General features: G+C 42.3%; 1 protein-coding gene across 1 annotated transcript in view; it reads left to right on the top strand.

The window, feature by feature from the left end:
* Positions 1 to 18,576, top strand: part of slco4a1 (solute carrier organic anion transporter family, member 4A1) — a 60,360-nt gene extending 41,784 nt beyond the window's left edge. The window contains exons 4-12 of the mRNA XM_034142479.1: positions 631 to 752; positions 847 to 958; positions 2,432 to 2,586; positions 3,009 to 3,231; positions 3,378 to 3,537; positions 16,816 to 16,991; positions 17,747 to 17,811; positions 17,937 to 18,085; positions 18,406 to 18,576. Of these exons, the coding sequence (XP_033998370.1) occupies positions 631 to 752; positions 847 to 958; positions 2,432 to 2,586; positions 3,009 to 3,231; positions 3,378 to 3,537; positions 16,816 to 16,991; positions 17,747 to 17,811; positions 17,937 to 18,085; positions 18,406 to 18,576 (1,333 nt within the window). The remainder of the gene's footprint in view (positions 1 to 630; positions 753 to 846; positions 959 to 2,431; positions 2,587 to 3,008; positions 3,232 to 3,377; positions 3,538 to 16,815; positions 16,992 to 17,746; positions 17,812 to 17,936; positions 18,086 to 18,405) is intronic.
* Positions 18,577 to 21,009: the final 2,433 nt, after the last annotated feature.

Genomic DNA, 21,009 nt, shown 5'->3' with positions numbered 1-21,009 from the left:
CATGCTGTCATGAACGCGCGGTGCTGTTACGTGCTTCTTCTTCTTCTTCTCTTGAAATTGACGTGCTTGATGTGAACGAGCATTTTGGGGAGCGTGGTTAAAGTTGCGCATGCGCTATGAGCGCACATACAGGTACTTCTCAGGCATGACGGGTAATCTGTGACGTTTCGCTCTCTCAAAAGTTGGGCCATTTTATCATCATGCGCCAATGAGCAACTCTCATAGGAATGAATGAGGCCCCGCCTCCCACGCTGTATCCAGTTTTTATTATACATCCATGAGTGTAACGTGTTAACCAGTACGCAGTTGGTTTTCAAACAAAGTTTTTGCAATACAAGAATCTCACACAGAACAGGCTGGAATAGAAAAAACTACACTATTAACAGACTAGAAATGTGAAGAATAGAATATACATTTCACAGCATTTGATGTAATTGTGTGTGTGTGTGTGTGTGTGTGTGTGTGTGTGTGTGTGTGTGTGTGTGTGTGTGTGTGTGTGTGTGTGTGTGTGTGTGTGTGTGTGTGTGTGTGTGTGTGTGTGTGTGTGTGTGTGTGTGTGTGTGTGTGTGTGTGTGTGTGTGTGTGTGTGTGTGTGTGTGTGTGTGTGTGTGTGTGTGTGTGTGTTCCCAGGACAGAGATGACTCCAGATAACCCTCTGTGGGTGGGGGCCTGGTGGATTGGATTCCTGGCAGGAGGAGCAGCAGCTCTGCTGGTAGCATTCCCCATCCTGGGCTACCCACGACAGCTTCCTGGTACCACACACACACTTACACACACACACATGATCTCTTTTGTATGGGAATGTCATTTGTCACTCAGTCTTATTTTCTCTTCCTCTCCCTGCAGGCTCTCAGGAGTACGTGGCCATGCGGGTTTCTGAAGCCCACCAGCTGAAGGATGGCAGCCACACCACAGCCGCAGACCCTCAGTTTGGAAAATCAGTCAAAGACATGCCAAGGTTAGGCATTTACTGAATAAGAAGAGGACATTAGGGGAGGAGTGGTTTATACTGTAGACAGACATGACATCACCATAATGTGTGTGGGCATGTATGTAATAATGGCCGAGAGCATTCACATGAAGAGCTGTTTTTGTGCAATAAATCACAAAAGTATTACATGGAAAATATTCAGAGAAAGAACCTAGATATTAAAGGTGGGGTTGGTAATTTTGGAGAAACCAGCTCGAGATCGCTAGAATTTGAAAATACACAGCCGGAAAAAATCTGCCACTTCCTTACAGAGCCCCTCCTCCAACACACACGAACGCGCACATGACCAATGAGGGCACGAGATAAGTTTGTGCACAGATGGAAGGCTGACAGGCAGGTAGGCCATCCAGTTATTTTAGCCGGGCCGGCTAAAATGATTGGTCGTGCTTTTTACAGTATTACGGCTTCCACAGATGACATTTTTTTATGGATTTTTTGTCAAAGCACTTAAGATATTCATTGCTATCGGGATGTTAAGAGCATTCCATGGAATATAACAAAAAGTGTATCTCGAGCCAGTTTCTCAAACTTACCTACCCCACCTTTAAGAAAGGAGGAGGATATTTAATTGTACGGTGGTTGACAGGGGCGAACACGCACTGCAGCTTCAGAAAGGATGCAACTGTGACAATGATAGTGATTGTTGACCAATTTAATAATCAACAAGCACTCCGGTCCCAGCTGTGTGCGTCACTTTTTAGTGTCCCCTTGTTTCCGTTGGGTTTTGAGCTTCTTGCAGCGTTCTGTATTTGCAGCGTTTCGTTTATGCAACGCTTTAGGTAAACCCTCGCATGTTTCCTCATGTTGGTGTATGTTCTTCTAAATGCTACACGTGTTCTAAAGTTGGTGAAGATTTTGCTTCATTTGCATGAGTTTTGGCACATTTGTGATTTTTTTATTTGCATCGCTTTTGAAGCTGCAGCTCGTTTCTCCTTATGGAAGTGTTTTTGGTGCGTTTGAACAGGTCAGTCACCATTTAAATTAGAAACTGGTGAGGAGGAAACATCTTGTTGATGGATGCTTTGTCTATGAAGCCAAATGTCCATATATTAGACATTATGACTTATTGTATGTTTTCTGGCCCCGTGCTGCAAACATTCTAACCATTTAAAATCTGGATAATTACGACTGAAGTTAATAGGCAGGCAGGTAACAGTTATTATTTTGTTGATTATGTGGTGGTTGAAACAATCTTTCCAACAAAATAATAAAACATAGAGAAAATAAATTGCAGCAGCCAAAGTGTGATGTCACCGCTGGAGCACTGAGGATTACACTCACAGAGTAAGGCGATAATCATGGTACATTATGTAACAAGAGGAAATATCCCATGCCATGTTGATCTGCAGTATCCAGGCTGTTGAGATTAGCACAGCCGGCTTTAATTAAAAAGGAAAATTACGTTTATTAGACTCACCCCTCCTCTCTTTCTCTCTCCAGGTCCGTGCTGCTCCTCTTAAAGAACCCCCCCTTCCTGTTCCTGTGCCTGGCTGGGGCCACGGAGGCCACCCTCATCGCAGGCATGTCCACCTTTGGTCCAAAGTTCCTGGAGTCTCAGTTCAACCTCAGTGCATCAGAAGCTGCCACATGGTTCGGTGAGTGACCAAGGGTAAAATCAGACGACGCATCATTCAAGTCTATTGGAGTTTTGGATAAAAGGGCAGACAAAACAATGGTATGGCAACACTGGCCAATCCTTAGACACCTTTAATCTGATACTGTATCTTTAGTGCAAAATGGACATTTAGACTCAAATCTTGAGCTGCAGGAAAGCCAATAACGTATCCACAATGACAGGAGAGGGAGCATTAATCTGCGCAGTAGATTTTAATACAATTTACCTGATTGTAATACATGAGGTCTACAAGTACACTTGATGACTTGATGGTGGTGAAGGATCTTTCTATGATCATCACTATCATGTCAAAAGCTCTACTATAATGGATAAAAGCATGAGTCCTTTGGACGCTATATTTACAGCAATGCAGCATTACTGAAAGTGTATTTGTCTTCCCAGGATACATGGTGGTACCAGCAGGCGGGGGGGGCACCTTCCTGGGTGGCTACATCGTAAAGAGAATGAACCTGCGCTGTCGAGGCATCATCCGTTTCTGCATGGTGTGTGCCATTGTAAGTCTCCTCGCCATCTTCATCTTCCTCATCCACTGCCCCAACGTGCCAATGGCCGGTGTCACAGCACCATACCAGTACGACCTGATGGAGAAACACCAGCTGGACCAGTACAGAGACTTGTACGACGAGCCCAGCCAGCTGCGCCTCAGGAACAGGTGGGAAGTGTTCCTGTTAATTACTCTTTTGACTTAAATGTGTTTTAGTCATAGCCTTCCTTCCTTTCATCTCATTGCTGTCTTCCCTCTGCCTGCAGCTCTTTGGAGGAGACCCTGACGGTGGGCTGTAATGCCGGCTGTGGTTGTGTCAGAGAGCTTTACAACCCGGTGTGTGGGGCAGACGGTGTGATGTACTACTCCCCCTGCCACGCTGGGTGCAGCTCCGTCAACCACACCGACCGCCTCACAGGCAAACAGGTACACTCCACACACTGGAAACAGGTACACTCCACACACTGGAAACAGGTACACTCCACACACTGGAAACAGGGGTACACTCCACACACTGGAAACAGGTACACTCCACACACTGGAAACAGGGGTACACTCCACACACTGGAAACAGGTACACTCCACACACTGGAAACAGGGGTACACTCCACACACTGGAAACAGGTACACTCCACACACTGGAAACAGGGGTACACTCCACACACTGGAAACAGGTACACTCCACACACTGGAAACAGGTCACTCCACTCACTGGAAACAGGTACACTCCACACACTGGAAACAGGTCACTCCACACACTGGAAACAGGTACACTCCACACACTGGAAACAGGTACACTCCACACACTGGAAACAGGTACACTCCACACACTGGAAACAGGTACACTCCACACACTGGAAACAGGTACACTCCACTCACTGGAAACAGGTACACTCCACACACTGGAAACAGGTACACTCCACTCACTGGAAACAGGTACACTCCACACACTGAAAACAGGTACACTCCACACACTGGAAACAGGTACACTCCACACACTGAAAACAGGTACACTCCACACACTGGAAACAGGTACACACAGAACATGGAGAAGCTGGTCAGGGGGACAGCATTTCCTCCTCGTGTTTCATATGCTCAGGATTTCCTGTTCGCATAAACTAATCTTACTGTGTCTCAAAACATGTGGTAAGCTTCCCAGAACAAGGTGCCAACAAGCAGTAGTGCATTTAAATGACCTACAGTTCTTTAAATTGTTAGTGTTTGGAGAAACTGAAAATACAGAATTGTGGATCACAGGGCTTGACTGAGACATTTAAATGACTTGAGGTATTTAAGAAAATAAATAAAAGATACATGTACATCATTCCAAGGACAATAGCCTTTTGTTAGACTTGCTACTCATGAAATGATAACCTTTATAATTTAATGATTTTTTATGTTACTATATGTAGATTAAATACACATAGCCAATGCGTTTTTAGGATGTACACACGTGTGGTCCTGGTTATAATTATAGTAGGGATCAAATATATAAAACAAGAAAACTTAAAAAACTTAAGATGAAGGAAGATAGGTGAGATAGTGTTGCAATTAAAGATATTCTGTCATATTTGTAGTCTTGTATGAATCGTGTATGATGTGAACGCATGCTTGGTATAGCTCCCCCTATACTTACCTGGGCAGTTGGTGGTTTCCAGTTAGCTGAGAAGATAAAAAGCTTTTCTCCGGATCAATGATTAAGAGAGGAGTTGGAGGCAGGCGCGCCGGATTCATTTTAGAAGTGGGGGGGCCAAAAAAGTGCGTGTGTATGGCCCAATCCCAAACCACGCCCTACCCACTCCCCCTCCGTGACGGAGTGAACTCCGTGGAGTGACACATGAGGCTCCTCCTGTCAGATGGAGGGAGTAGATACAGCGGCAAGCTTTGGGACAAACTCCCCTCTCTCCGGCAGAAACAGGAAATGCCGTAACTGTATCAACGGTATCAAATCAGCATCTCTTTGACAAAAAATGTAAATTAATAACTAAAATAAAACTCCAAACATCTCTAATTGTGTTACTTTTAGTTTTAAACCTGATGTTTATAAGTTTCTTAGTTTTTGCAACAGTCTATATACACAACTTTATAATAAAATGCACACATTTACCTTTTTCTAGACTAAACACATGGTAGATCCTCAGTTAAAAAAATATGAAGTTATCATGAGGTTGTTAACATCGCAGTTTATCAGTGGATGTTTGCTGGAAGCACAATAACTGCATGTTTTGCATTGCTTTTAAATTTCAGTTAATATAGTGGTGAGAGACTCCCGATACATTAGATTTATAAGTTCATTAATTGTCTCATGATGCATATTTCCCGGTGAGCATGAAGCTTTTCAGAGTGGGGTTTTTCTTAGCTACGAGTTCTTTTGGAAATTGCTCTCCTTATCCCCATGCCCCCTGATTGCTAGGCCCTGTCGGGTTAGAAACTGCAGACAGCGCAGTTGCTCCATCATTCCATCTCTTCTTTTTTCCTGCTCAATACGCTGTTGTTTGACAAGCTGTATGTTGACTGGTGTTTGACTGAAGAAAGCGCACTTTTTTTTAATACACTCTGTGGAAATTAGACTTTTCGTGGCTGTCCAGGAGGCTTGGGCACTTTTTCCAGTTATTAACCCCGGTATTAACAAAGCTATCATCTCCACATTTTGAGAAAGTTACAAGCCGTTTGACAGCAGCAAATCTGCATATTTCACAGAAGGCCCGTTTAGTGGTTTTGCAAAGAATTAACCACTCTCTGTTTTTGAACCATTCTGCGTTGAAGTACATTTCTCTTTGCCCAGACGATCTAGCGGTCAGTTAGCTGCAGCTTTACCCGTCTCAATGTCCCTACAACAAACCTCCATTCAGTCGGAACCAACAACGACGGCGGTGGCGGCGGTTTTGACAGTCTCTGCGGCCGCAGAGCTGCTGCTTTTGGGTTCATCTGGCTTCACTGGTTCTATGATTGATGAAGGTCCAGGCTCCGGAGACGTGGATGTCAGGGATGTGACCTTCCAGTTGTTAATTTAAGTTTAGATTGACTGTATTTAGTTTTCTTCTGCGCTGGTTCTTCTGACGTGTTTGCAAGTGTATATATTTTTTCTATCTGGCTTAACGGCTGACACACACAGAACAACGTGACAAATAAAGTAAACAACGTAACGAATAAACAAATCTAAGCTTTTTTATTGGTTGTAATTTACATGGATACATTTGAATGGTGTGACAATGTCCTATTTGATTGGGTTAAAATGTACATATTCTTCCTGTTATGTCTGCCTGCTTTATTTTACCTAATGCAAAGTGACCTGCTCCATCGAAATCAGTCGCATTGACCCGAAGACACATTTTGAGTTGTACACTGTTGGAAAGAGGAGATTCATAGCTTTCTAATGATATCAGGATTGTTGTTGTAGGCTACTCCAAATATTAAGCAAAATATGTCACATTATATAATGACTGTTACAGAGTCATCATTTTGAGAAAAAGGCCTTTAAAGTTTCCTCTTCTCTGGATCGATGTGATTGATTATTAGCGGAGCAAATGATCAAAATAGTACGAAGGGAAGATAGGGGAAGCCCGCGAGTGTGTGTGTGTATACGTGTGTGTTTGTGTATTTTTGCGTTTGTGTGTATTGTGTTTGTTTCCCGGGGAAAACACTCACGAGAAACACCGGCTGTTATGCCTGCAGTGACGTAAAGTTACTCCGTTGCTTGTAATTATGTCTACAAGCTTCAAAGTTGTATTTATCATCTGAATTTGCCAAAACAAGTTTAATATTCTGAAAGCCAAGACTTTGTTTATTTTAAATCAGATAAAAACAAACTGTAACGGACCCTGCCGTGTTATCTATGATTACTATACGCCTTACATTCATAATTTCAGCAGAGGGAGGGGAAGCGGCGCTGTGGAACAGCAGAGTGGCGAGTGAGAGCTTTACAAGCTTAAAAAATGCCTGTAGCTAATGAGATTGAATATAACAATCAAACATAACAAAATATACACAGCTATATCAGATCGCGTTTTAGATGCGACTTTAGAGTAGAGGGAAATTATTGAAACGGGATTTGTACAGTGTTCCACGGCATCCGCCGCTGCGAAAATGTGGGGCAGGGCTGAAAAGTGGGGGGGCCAATGGCCCCCTGGCCCCCCCGCTTCCGGCGCCCTTGGTTGGAGGCCTGCTGTGAGGCTGCAGGTCTATTTGGTGATTGTTTTTCCTTTAGTTAAAGCTAATTAGTGAAATTCCCGGTTTAATTTTGTCCCTTTTGTTTCAGTTAACATTTTGTTAATATGACAATTTCATAGGCTCTTGGTTATGTACCTGGTACTTTAACCGTTTAACCCTATGTTGAGTTCTCTGATCCCAAACCTTTTTGAGGCAATACCACAAAGCAATTTATTTTTCAGTTAACTGAAACTCAGTTGAGGGGACACTTTCACATAGCATTATCCAGGTTATCAGTCTGATCTCAGTTTTAAACAAAGTGAGGATATGCTGTGTGCATGAAGCATAAGTTAGTGGCTGGTTATTTTTCCCTTATCTCATGATTGATAGGCAGCAGCAGTTAGCTGTTAGCAAATTAACCCTGGGTCTCAATGAGCTTTCAGTTAATGGTGCTGTATGAGTGTATGATGTTGTGGAAACTTTCACTCGTCAATGATCCGGAGATGTACTAGTAGTATTAATAATAATAAAACTGGTCCGATGCAAACAGAGTTGTCTTTGTGGTTCTTTATTCGAAGCTTCGACGGTACATGTCATACAGAGTATAGAATAGTCTGCAGGAGTGCACACAGAGGCAAATGTGTGTGTGTGATTTATAGAGGACTGTTGCTGTGCAGACAAAAAGAGATAACACTTTCTCCTGACTGTTATCTTGCAATGCTCTCATAAGGAACAAGAGCCGCATTCTTCGAGTACGACCTTGGCAGGAAGCTACCGTGTGAAACAACAGGTCGAGTTGACCAAACATTTCTCAGTATAATATCATTAGGGTTGGGAACCGAAACTCGGTTCCAGATGAGAACCGATAAGAAAATGCCGGGTACCGGGTACCCATACAAAATACATAATTTCGGTTCTGCTTAACGGTTCCTAAACGAGGTAGACCCTGTATTCCACCGGGTCCGTCTGCGCCGCGGTGACCCGGTGGAATACAGGGTAAGGGCGGACTGGCCATCTGTGTGTTCTGGAGAATCACAGAACGACCGGTCGTCAGCGGGTCGTCAGCGGGCCGTTGACGGCCGGCTCGGTTCGCTGACGGCCGGCACCGCCCTTAATTTTTTTAAACTGCATCATGTAAGTTGCGCTGACAGGCGACAGAGGTTCACAGTTGCCCCGCAGCGAGGCTCCCCCCGCCCTCCCGTAGACAGTTCACAAGCTCAGTCACTTCATAACACCACAGATGGATCGCGGTAAACGCTCTAAAGTGAGGCTCCACTACACTAAAAAAGAAAAAGACAAGGCACAGTGTAATGCCTGTGGCAAGTTAATAGCTTGCCACAGGCATAGCTCAGTTAAAATAAAGCACAGCTATTGTGCAATACATTTATATTGCATGTAGGCCTGTTGCGATAATCAATAAATTGACTTATCGTACGATAAATAAAAATGGACTCGATAACTTTTCTGAGCTCGATAATTTGCCGTTTACATGCGTGTTTGTTTACATAAAGATGTGACCAGCATTTTAGCCAGGCGCACTGTGTCTGCCCAACCCACTCTCTTCAGTCTGCGTACAAATGACACGACTTTACACATTGGAAATGCGTGCAATAGATACGCAGAAGTCAGATTTTGCGTGCATATGATACGCTAACCATTCCCATTGAGATCTGAGGCCGAGTTTTTCGTGCATATGATACTCCCACGTTACGTTTGTTATGAACGTATCTCAAATACGTTTATTTTCTACATATCTTTGCCATTTATTGTCTTGCTTATAATAATGATAATAGTAATTTATAAATATCATTTTAGAGCACACATTTGAAATCGAGAATCGGGCTCGATATATGGTTAAATTAAAATCAGTAGGCGAGGCTGTAATTTCGCCAGCTGTTACTCTCATGAGCGAGGCAGAAAATAATAGTTGTATCATGCCAAAAAGCTGCTGTGTCGTTTATTGCACCTCAAACATTAAAACAAATCCAGAGTTACGTGTTTCTGTACTTCCTCTAAGAAGAAAGGACAGTAACAGAAGAGCTCTGTGGCTTCAGGCTTGATCGCCGTTCAAATGACAGCGTTGGTTTCCCCAAAAGTGGGCGGGGCTGTAAAGTGACGTAGATTTTACTCTCATCTATTATTCAAAACCATTCTATTTATTCTAACGTAAATTACATGCCAGTGTTTTATCTTTTTATTTATTTGTTTTTATTTTAAATCGTATAATGTCGGACTTTCTTTGCCGTCTGTGAGGAAAAGAAATGGGGCTTAGAGCCTCAAAATACTGAAATCTGTATTTTTTTTTATCTTTTTTTCCTTCTAATTTGTTATTCTTTTCTAAATAACACACTGTTATTTACTCAACAATAACACACAATTATCCTTCTTTGTATTTATTCGTTTAATTCGAATTCCTCACAGACGGCAAAGAAAGTCCGACATTATACGATTTAAAATAAAAACAAATAAATAAAAAGATAAAACACTGGCATGTAATTTACGTTAGAATAAATAGAATGGTTTTGAATAATAGATGAGAGTAAAATCTACGTCACTTTACAGCCCCGCCCACTTTTGGGGAAACCAACGCTGTCATTTGAACGGCGATCAAGCCTGAAGCCACAGAGCTCTTCTGTTACTGTCCTTTCTTCTTAGAGGAAGTACAGAAACACGTAACTCTGGATTTGTTTTAATGTTTGAGGTGCAATAAACGACACAGCAGCTTTTTGGCATGATACAACTATTATTTTCTGCCTCGCTCATGAGAGTAACAGCTGGCGAAATTACAGCCTCGCCTACTGATTTTAATTTAACCATATATCGAGCCCGATTCTCGATTTCAAATGTGTGCTCTAAAATGATATTTATAAATGACTATTATCATTATTATAAGCAAGACAATAAATGGCAAAGATATGTAGAAAATAAACGTATTTGAGATACGTTCATAACAAACGTAACGTGGGAGTATCATATGCACGCAAAACTCGGCCTCAGATCTCAATGGGAATGGTTAGCGTATCATATGCACGCAATATCTGACTTCTGCGTATCTATTGCACGCATTTCCAATGTGTAAAGTCGTGTCATTTGTACGCAGACTGAAGAGAGTGGGTTGGGCAGACGGTCCGGCGCGCTGTGAGGGGCGGGGCTCACACACAGCCCATGACAGAGCCAGGTTAGGACACTCCGCGTGCAGCAGTGTAGCAGCCAAATTAATAATATAGAGACAAGCAGGAGACAACGTGTGACTTACTCGAGGGGAATTTGAAGTTAAATGGAAGTGGTTGCAAAACTTAATAACACATCTCCGGTGTGGGAATACTTTGGATTAAAGCCAAATCAACGAGGCGAACCTACGGACTTGAATGAGCCGGGTGGTGTGTCGCATTTGTTTTAAAAAGGTAGCAACAAAAGCTAGCAATACGACCAACCTTAAACTGCACCTGAAACACAACCTACCCATTCCGTTTTCCCAGCTGGGAGCAAACACGGCAGCTCGAGAGCCCCCACCTTCCCTACAGTTTGCAATCAAAGATGCATTTGCCCGACAATGTCGTTGGTGTTCCTTGCTCGAAATCTTTGAAATACAGATTTGGATATGGCCTGTTGAGGCATCTGGGTCTTTGTATGGACAGTGGACTGTACACTTGACTGCTCATTTTTTTGCTTGTGAGACAATGTGTGCTCATATTTATTTATTTATATATATATATATATGAGAGAGAGAGCTCTGTTTTCCAGCCTGAGTCTATTTAATTTATTGTTTTGGTTGTGTGTGATTTTAATTAACCTCTTAAGCACGGCGGTCCCCTCCCACTTTTTCTTTTTGAGACAATGTCTCAGGGCTTCTTAAATTTATGAAACTATTAATGTGTAGCACCAGATTAACGGTAAGAATCTCAGCTAACTGAAGATATTAACCATTTTTAGCTAAAAGAGACACAAGAGTAATACCAAGCCTTTGAATTAGCATTTTGCGAAAAAATGCTAACTAATGCTAACGGAGTTTTGCACAGCACTCACTCTCAAAATGCCCTTATTACTTATCGTAACTGCACAAACAAGATATCCGATTAAAGCTGAGACTCCACAGATTCCATACATGTAGTGTCATCACTGTACGACCCCGAATTTTGGGGAGCTTTCAGCCAGAAAAGAGAAAGTAAACAACATCCGGTTTCAAAAATATTACAATAACTACATCTTACCTTTTTTGATTTGTGATCAAAAGTTGTGTTCAACGGAATAAAAACGCCGCTCAAGGTTAATCCAATGTGTCTGTGTCACGTAGAATTTTTTACTGATAATCCATCATCATATTTATGGCAATAAACTGGGTATAAAGTTTTGCAGTCAAGGCTTGTACTTTCAGATGTGCTTCGTTTGCTTCTCTATTACGTCCGCAATGGTAATGTTTACGTGGATTTTGGAACTGCCCATCGGATTCTATTGGATCTAATGGTTAAGAAAAAGGTGTAAATCACTCAAATCGACCAATGGGTTCCATAGATATGGTCCTGCGTAAAGTATAAATTGTGAATGCCAGCGGCACACCCATTACGCAGCAGACTCTACGCCGTGTTTACTACGTAAACAACAGGAATTGCAGCAGGACCCAGAGCGCACGGAGCGGACAGCAGATAACGGAGCAGATTACAAGATTGGCGTTTAGGAATTTTGCTATACTTTGACTTTTGTCAAATAATGGCTTGCAGGAAAGAGATGCTTACGACTTTACAGGCAATGGAAATGGTGACTAATGTTGACAGCGATGCAGATATGTTACCCGTTGATTCTGAGTCAGACGACGAGGATCTCCTGCAGCCAGAACGGAACCCGGAGCGTTGTGACTCTGATGATGAAATTCCACCACGGGAAAGGTATGTAATCTCTCTGTTTTTATCTATTACTTATTTATTTGGTGTACGATTATTCATATAGTAAATAATAAATAATAATACAGCGCTATAATAAAACTATTATTTTCTGCCTTGCTCATGAGAGTAACAGCTGGCGAAATTACAGCCTCGCCTACTGATTTTAATTTAACCATATATCGAGCCCGATCGTCGATTTCAAATGTGTGCTCTAAAATTGTATTTATAAATGACTATTATTATTATTATAAGCAAGACAATAAATGGCAAAGATATGTAAAAAATAAACGTATTTAAGATACGTTCATAACAAACGTAACGTGGGAGAAAATACGTTTCTTGCTAAACGTAATTGAGAATGGAGTTTAGTTCTGTGGGAACATAATTTTTAGGAGACAGGGTTGGCCAGTGTTCATCTATAGTCACTAAATGTATTGTATTCACACACTCAAAATGGCATGTTTACTGCCAAGGAAACAGGAATTACAGGAATTAATCTAATCTCTTTGTTTTTTCCACATTTGTTTTCATAGTGATGGAGATGAGGATGAAATGGCTTCACCATTGCCTACTTTCACCCAGCCCACACCTGCCACACCTGCCTCACCCTCACATTCCTCAACTTCTAGAAAGAGATCTGCACCAGTATTGGCCACTCAGCCTGCATCCAAAAAGCACTCACTTCCAAAGCTACCATCGTCTGGTTTCTACCAGCTTTCTGCAGCGTCAGATGCATCTGTAAACCAAAGGAAGCGTGGCCGAGGTGGGGCTCCCCGCTCCTCAGCCAGGAAAAGGAAAAGCATCAGATAAATGTGTAAAACGCAGGAAGCGTGGCCGAGGTTCTTCCTCTTCCAGAACGACAGAAGAAGAACTCGGGTGGCACAACAGAGAGGAGAATGACCAAACACCAGAGCCACTGAATTTCACGCCAGCCAGGGTCCCAGGCCCAGCGCTCAACCCCACTGTAGCATGGTCTCCCCTCTCCATTTTCAGACTTTTTTGAATGGCCTACCAAAGAAGGCTGAAAGGGGAGATCTGCGGTGGATAAGGGAAGGCAAACTCCTGTTCATAAAGTGGATGGACAGCCGTGAAGTGACCATGTGCTCCACAGTGCACGAGGCCTTCAGCGGTCAGACGGTCCAGCGGAAAGTGAAACAGGCTGGTGTGTGGCAGACTAAGACTGTTCCCGTTCCTGACGCTGTGTTGGACTACAACCTAAGCATGGGTGGCGTGGATGTGTCTGACGCTTTGATCGGGTACTACAGCGTTCTCCACAAAACTATGAAATGGTACAAGACTTTTTTTTACCATTTTGTGGACATTGCCGTGGTGAACAGCTTCATTCTCCACAAGGAGCTGCACAAGATGAAGAGTGACCCCAGCAGGACAAAGCCACACACACAGAAGACTTTCAGGGAGCAGCTTGCTTCTGAAATGTTGGAATTTGGAACACCTCCACCCCCACCACTCACATGCGGGCCCAAGTTTTATGGGAAAGATGTCCGTATCAGGAAGAACTCAAAGTCAAAGTCAAGTCAAAGTCAGCTTTATTGTCAATAATTCTACATGTTGAACATCCAGAAATATCGAAATATCGTTTCCCGCAGTCCTACAGTGACATATATACATAAAACAAAAAACAAAAAGGGCCTAGATAAACATGGTATACATTAAACAAAACAAAGGGCCTAGATAACCGGGGTATACAGTTTAAAATGTCAATAATATAATTTAAGTGTTTAAAGTACAGTTTCAGTGCAGTAGCATGGGAGATGGGCAGAAAAGTGAGTTAGAGGGTTAGAGTCCAGGACCATTTGGGGCAGGGGAGAAAGGTCGGAGGCAGGGTGGAGAGTTCAGGGGAGAAATGTCAGAGGGCGGAAGAGATGGAGGGAGGGGAGAGAGTTCAGCAGCCTGACCGCCTGGTGGAGGAAGCTGTTGCCCAGCCTGGAGGTGCGCGAGCTGAGGCTGAGGAACCTTCTTCCTGAAGGCAGGAGGCTGAAGAGGCTGTTGGAGGGGTGGGTGGAGTCACCCACAATGCTGAGTGCTTTGCGGGTGAGGCGGGTGTTGTATATGTCCTGTAGTGAGGGGAGTGAGGCACCGATGATCCTCTGGGCAGAGTTCACTATGCGCTGCAGGCTCTTGCGGTCGGCGGCGGTGCAGCTTCCGAACCACAGCGTGATGCAGCTGCTGAGGATGCTCTCAGTGGCGCCTCGGTAGAAGGACAGCATGATGGGGGGTGATGCTCCGGCTCGCTTGAGCTTCCGGATGAAGTACAGGCGCTGCTGGGCTTTCCTCGCTAGAGCAGTGGTGTTGTTTTTCCAGATGAGGTCCTCAGTGATGGTCACACCAAGGAATTTGGTGCTGGTCACCTGCGTCACAGCAGCGCCGTTGATGGTCAGGGGGAGTGGGGGTCGACAGTGGGTTCTCCTGAAGTCAACAACTATCTCCTTTGTTTTCTCCAGGTTGAGGAAGAGGTTGTTGTTTTGGCACCACAGGGCCAGCTGGTTCACTTCCTTCCTGTAGTACTGCAGGAACTGCCATGATGCTGGCAAAAAGAAGGTGAAGACAGCTGTGTACTGCAGGAAGTGTGAGGTCCCTCTGTGCTTCACTTCCAAAAATAATTGTTACGAGGAGTGGCATGCCTAAGTTGTAACATTGTAAAGTTTTAAATAAATCTTCTCCAGTTGGAGTCAAACTTCATTTTGTATGTTTTTTTTTATTTATTTTTTTACAACAGTTGTATTTGGATGGAATGAATACCTATAGTGATAATTCAAAGTAATAAAATGATTTTTACAGTGAAAAAGGTCAAATGGAACTGATGGTTCCCAAATTACCCAGAGGTGAGTCCGCCTGGACTTTATTTTTCTAAACCTCTCTAAAAAGGTCAAATTTCACTTGTTTTGCATCAATCTTGATAGAGGGTACTTATTATATGTTATAGTTTGGATTCCTAAAGCTTTTAGTCTACTAACCCATCATTCAAGGGTGGTTTTCACTATAAGTAATGTTTTTTTTTTTAGGCGGAGATAGAATTTACATGTTTTTACTATGTTCCATATGAATTTATTTTAAAATAAAAACATCTATATTGATTTCTGACACTTCTACATCCAACTCACAGATGTAACCTTGCTTTGAGAAAAAAGATTATTAATTTACCCCTTTTAGAAGTGAAGATATAGTCTTTGTTGTGTTAGTGGCATTTTCGAGCCTGAAACCTGAAAAACAGGCTCAGGGCTTAACAGGTTAAAGGGGACCTATCATGCAAAATGCACTTTTGTACGTCTTTTATACATGAATATGTGTCCCCGGTGTTCCAGGGAACTCACCAAGTGTCAGAAAACACAACCCTCTCTATTTTCCTCCATACCCAAATCTCTAAAAAAGGGGCTGCAACGGATCTGATAAAAACTGATCCAGATTTGAACACTGTCCTGATGTCAGGACGGTGGCGCTACGGCTATTGGGCCAACTCCACCAATCAGGAGGAGACAGCCACGGCCATTGCCGTTCGAAAGCGCTGGAGACGCTGTAGTACATATGCCAGGCCTGTAAATGGCGCTGTAGTCTGCCACAAAAGCAGTGAAGAAGACTTGGTTACCATGGTTACCCTTCTGTTTATTCTCCGCTGTGGCTTTTTTTCTCCCTCCCCGAGGCAAGCGTTTGCTCCCGCTGCTTTAATTCAATGCAATCCCTCCCCGTCGAGGCAAGCACTGTAATTCTCTCCGGTTAGTCCACCAGCAGATGACAAACACCCACCTCTCCGCCTCTTCCAAGGAACGAGGGGACCGTGCGGCAGAGTTTCAGTTTCAGTTTGTTTCGCCGGTCAAGATGTCCGTTAAAGTTTAAATCTTCCGGACAAAATTAGAAAAGTGCCGGTCAAAGGTCTTCTTTGTTATTTATTGAGCTTTAAAACAAATGAATAACGACTCTATATAATAAAACACGGAGATCTCTTTTTCTCCCCCTCTTCTGACAGCCCAGCAGCTGATCAGAGCACGTCTCCCCTCTCCTGCAGGGGGGCGTGGTCAGCAGAATCAGACCCGTAGACAGCAAACAGCACATAGAGCGAAATGAGGCATGGCTAAAATGCATGATCTGTTTTGGTATTTTGAAAACAGAAACGTATAAATATACCTTATATAGGTATGGCCCTACAATATATCATTTAAATATAGCATGATAGGTTTCCTTTAATTTGTTATAATTAAATGTATTTGTTTTATTTATTATATATAATTTATATATTTGAATATTATTTCACATTTCATTTGCAATGTTGAATGTTGAATACAAAATTCTGTTTCAAAGGATTTACTTGAAATATTATTATATATTATCATTATGTCAGTGGTCTAAAATGGTCTTACAACGGTGCCGACAATATTATCGTTTATCGCAATAATTTCCGGGAAAATGTATCGTCCAACAAAATGTATTATCGTGACAGGCCTAATTGCATGTATATTTTTTATTTGTAAAAATGTCAGTTAAAGCTTAAAATATTATTTCTTTCAAGAGTGCAGCATGTTAGAACTAATTATGGTGTGTGTGTGTGTGTGTGTGTGTTGTGTGTGTGTGTGTGTGTGTGTGTGTGTGTGTGTGTGGTGTGTGTGTGTGTGTGTGTGTGTGTGTGTGTGTGTGTGTGTGTGTGTGTGTGTGTGTGATTCAGGTGTACTCAGGATGCAGCTGTGTGGTGGGAAATGTGTCCAGGGCCGAGGAGGGCTTGGCTCTGAGAGGGAAGTGTGTAAGCTCCTGCCACCACATGCCAGCCTTCCTCTCCTTCCTCTTCATCATCATCTCCTTCACCTTCCTCTGTAGCATCCCAGCACTCACCGCCACGCTCCGGTGGGTGCCACAGTGAAAAAGATTGCTTGTACTGTAGATTCTGAAACTGTTCAGTTTGCTTTTGTAATAACAGAAAAAAAACGTACTGACACTTACTGCACTTTCAGAACACTCAGAGGGACCACAGTTTTATTTGATTAAACTACATATATATATATATATATATATATATATATGTATAGTACCAGTCAAAAGTTTGGACACACTTTCTCATTCGAAGGTTTTTATTTATTTAATTTGTTGTACATTGTAGATTAATACTGAAGACATCAATATATGAAAGAACACATACGGAATTATCTAGTAAACAAAAAAGTGTAAAACAAACCAGAATATGATTTATATTTTAGATTCTTCAAAGTAGCCCCCTTTTGCCTTGATGACAGCTTTGCACACTCTTGGCTTCTCTCAGTCAGCTTCATCAGGTCGTCATACTACATCATTCCATAATTCCATAATGTGTTCTTTTATAGTTTTGATGTCTTCAGTATTAATCTACAATGTAAAAAATAAGTGAGAAGGTGTGTCCAAACTTTTGACTGGTACTGTATATATTTAGTTTCTTTGAAGAAGGACATTGGGAAAATGGTGATTGAATCTTAGATTCAATCACTGTCATTGCATGCTCTAAAGGAGCATCAGAGCCCTTCTATTTTTTTGTGGAAACGCTGCTGTTTCAAACTGTTAATCAACTTATATTGTAATGAAGTTTTAGATCCATGATACCAGTGTGTCTGACTAAATGTTTTGTGTAGGTGTGTGCCGGACAGCCAGAGATCCTTTGGACTGGGAATCCAGTGGATCGTAGTGCGCACGTTAGGTAGGTCCTCTTTTTCCTTAAGTTGATTTTACTGTAAAAGAATCCCATCGAAATGTTAGAATTCTCTCTACTTTCTTTCTACCCAGAAGCCATGAGATTGAATCTGTGCTGTTGTCTCCCCACAGGTGGTATCCCAGGACCCATAGCCTTTGGCACTGTGATCGACATCTCCTGCTTGCTGTGGCAGGACAGGTGTGGCGAGCAGGGCTCCTGCTACCTCTATCACAACTCAGCCATGAGTCAGTACACACTGATAGCTGGAATTATCTATAAGGTAATTTAAATAGCTACATGCCATTTTACATTCAACCAACTTTTTTGTATTTGTACAAGTTGCATGTGAGGTAAAATACAGTATATCTGCTCACCTCCAAGTCAATAACAATGCATTGTGCTTTAGGCACTGCTAAGCTAATCACCTGTGGGCTCTAGATTCACACATAAGGCAGAAACATGAGGGTGATATTGATATTCTAATATAATTTTTGGTAAAAAAGCTAATAATGTGCTTCCTAAAATGTAAGTGAATCAGTTTCTGTGTAACATTCATCTGGCTTCCCCTCATCACTTCTATCATCTGCTCTCTGTCTTTAGGTTTTAGGGATAATCTTCTTCTTGTTAGCCAGCATCCTGTACCAGCCCCCCCCTGAGTCGCCTCAGAGCAGCTGTGAGAGCACGGACCACGGGGGGGGGGAGCTGAGCGACCTGCCTGTCAAAGACCTGCCTGAAGACGGCGTCATTGTCAACCTGCACGCCAGGTTATGACCTCAGAGCCCCCCCCACCCCTGCGTCTCTGCCTGACCGTGTGTATGCTTGTGTGTTTCTAGGTTCTGCAGTTTGTGAACGTGTGTTTGGGGGGTGCTTCCTTTGTACCAACAGCCTTCTCTCAGCCATAATGTCACCCCCCCAACATACACATGTGCATGCAAACACATGGAATCACACAAATGTACAAGATAACTGAAATACAGACACACAAACCACAAACAGCCCCAGGATGCCTTCATGCACATCTCTCTTTCTCACACACACACACACACACACACACACACACACAGAGAACATAGTTAGTTCTAACATGCTGCTCACTTGAAAGAAAATGTTTTTCTTTGACAACACTTGTGTATCTAAGTGTACAATTGGTGCGTGTACAGAGCGTTCTCACTCCTACTTTGTCAAATACGACAGCTTGGTAAACGGCCTAAGGAATAAAACTATGAGGCTTCTCTTACTTCTCTAGCGTGAGTTTTGTATGTGCAGGGCTGCATGTAGTGGCCAAAGAAATGATAAAACGATCGAAGGAGGTATTATAATAATAATCATTACAAAAACGTTATTAATGTGCTTTCACATAAAAACAGAACACATTTATGCACGCAGAGAATGAAATAAACTAAAAACCAGCAACTGAAACATACCTAAACAAAAACAAACAGAATAAAAGTAATTCTAAAAAAAGAGGATTCTAAAAAGTGATTTAAAGGACGTGACAGAGATTACAGCTCTGATCTCCTCAGGCAGGCCGTCAGAGGCTCTGTCTCCTGTTTGGACCTGGACCTGGATCGACCTTGATCGACCCGGAGCGGCGCTTCTGAGGATCTCAGGCTGCGGGAAGGGATGTAAAGCAACAGGAGGTCAGATGAATAACTGGGGCGAGGTCTCTCTTGGGTTGTGAGTAATTAATAGAAACTTCAAATAGATTCTTAAAGCAACAGGTAGTGTGAGGAAGCAAGGCTCCGTGCGAGGAAGTCAGTAGGCTCCGTGTGAAAACGTCCTTGTTTAGAAGGGGTGGACGGGTCAAACAAACACAGAACTGTCACCCAAATCATTTCCAAGGCTTAACAGAAATGTTGTCAAAATTCACTTGTTGTATACTTATGTAACCCACATCACTTACTTAACTTACGTACATTACTTATATGATATATGACCCCAACCATTATAACAAATTAGTAACATCGTGTATGTAACAAAAATACTTTATTTTAAGTCGAACAATGATCTTTTCCTAAACCTAGCCAAGTAGTTGTGTGGCCTAGTAATAACGTAATGTATTTAACTTAGATCACATACGTGACGTCAAGTTTACTACCTGTTTAAGTCAATCGTATTGCCCTGCACGTTTAAAAATAGGTTATATAAGTTGCAATTTAGTACAATTGTTGAATTTACAAGCGTTCGTATTTGACTAGTTGGGACTGAGAACATGTTGCAATGCCACTCAAGTTGTTCACAACGATTCTACAGATAACTGAATACTATGTTCAATCATTTCAAATGACTTTTCAGAATGTAAGTCTGATGGAAAAATATATGAAACTGACACGTGTTATTGTATGCCATGTGTATGAAGCATTTATGAAAAAAAGGATTTTATATCAATCCACTTTTTCTGTTCTTTCAGCATTACTGGAAGATAGTGACACTGCTTGATTCCCCCCCCCCCAGAGATAAAGCTATGGTATACTGTATGAGATCTCCAGGCCAGTCATAGTGAAAGCCAAATCATGTCATATCATATGTCATATTTTAAGCCAAGAGTATCTAAAATTACTAATATTAGTATAATGTGAATACCAGGTCACAGTACAGCAGCACAAATATATTTTCAATTAGATAAGCACATGTGTATTTTTGATTATCTCTTGGACACATGTAAAAGAGATGTATGACCACTAATTGGCTTGCATTTATAAGTAGTAATACAGAGAAGAAGAAAACTACAATGCGTTGAAAAAGATCTATATACTGATATACTGCACTGCTCGCTAGAGTTTAACAGAAAGAGCTTTGACGCTTCTCTTTCATAGAAATTGCATAGCTGCACTTTAAAACAACAACACAAAAACACTGAGAAGCTTGGAAAGTATGTTTGGACACGATAAAGGCTTGTTCACACCAGCGTTTAAAATGGCAATTGTGCACCAAAATAAAATAAGACCTATGGAATATCAGCGACTGGTTCGCTGGGCTGAGTTAAAGTGTTGAGAAAACAGGCAACACACTCTCACTCCCTAAGCGTCCAGGAGCGATGCTTGGTCAGGGTCCCGTGGCGTCCAATTGTGACGCGCCGAGGCTCCTTCAGCTTCATAAACGGACGCAAAGAGCTTTCAACTGATTGCAATGTATTCCCATCGGCGGCGGTATTTGACGCTCAGGGAAGCACGGCATTCGTTTGTGTCGGAGGCTGTTAAAGGC

This window comes from Trematomus bernacchii, unplaced genomic scaffold (assembly GCF_902827165.1).
Source record: "Trematomus bernacchii unplaced genomic scaffold, fTreBer1.1, whole genome shotgun sequence".
In the NCBI taxonomy this organism is placed as follows: Eukaryota; Metazoa; Chordata; class Actinopteri; order Perciformes; family Nototheniidae; genus Trematomus; species Trematomus bernacchii.
The sequence above is the reverse complement of the archived record's forward strand: the minus strand, read 5'-3'. Positions and strand labels throughout refer to the sequence as shown.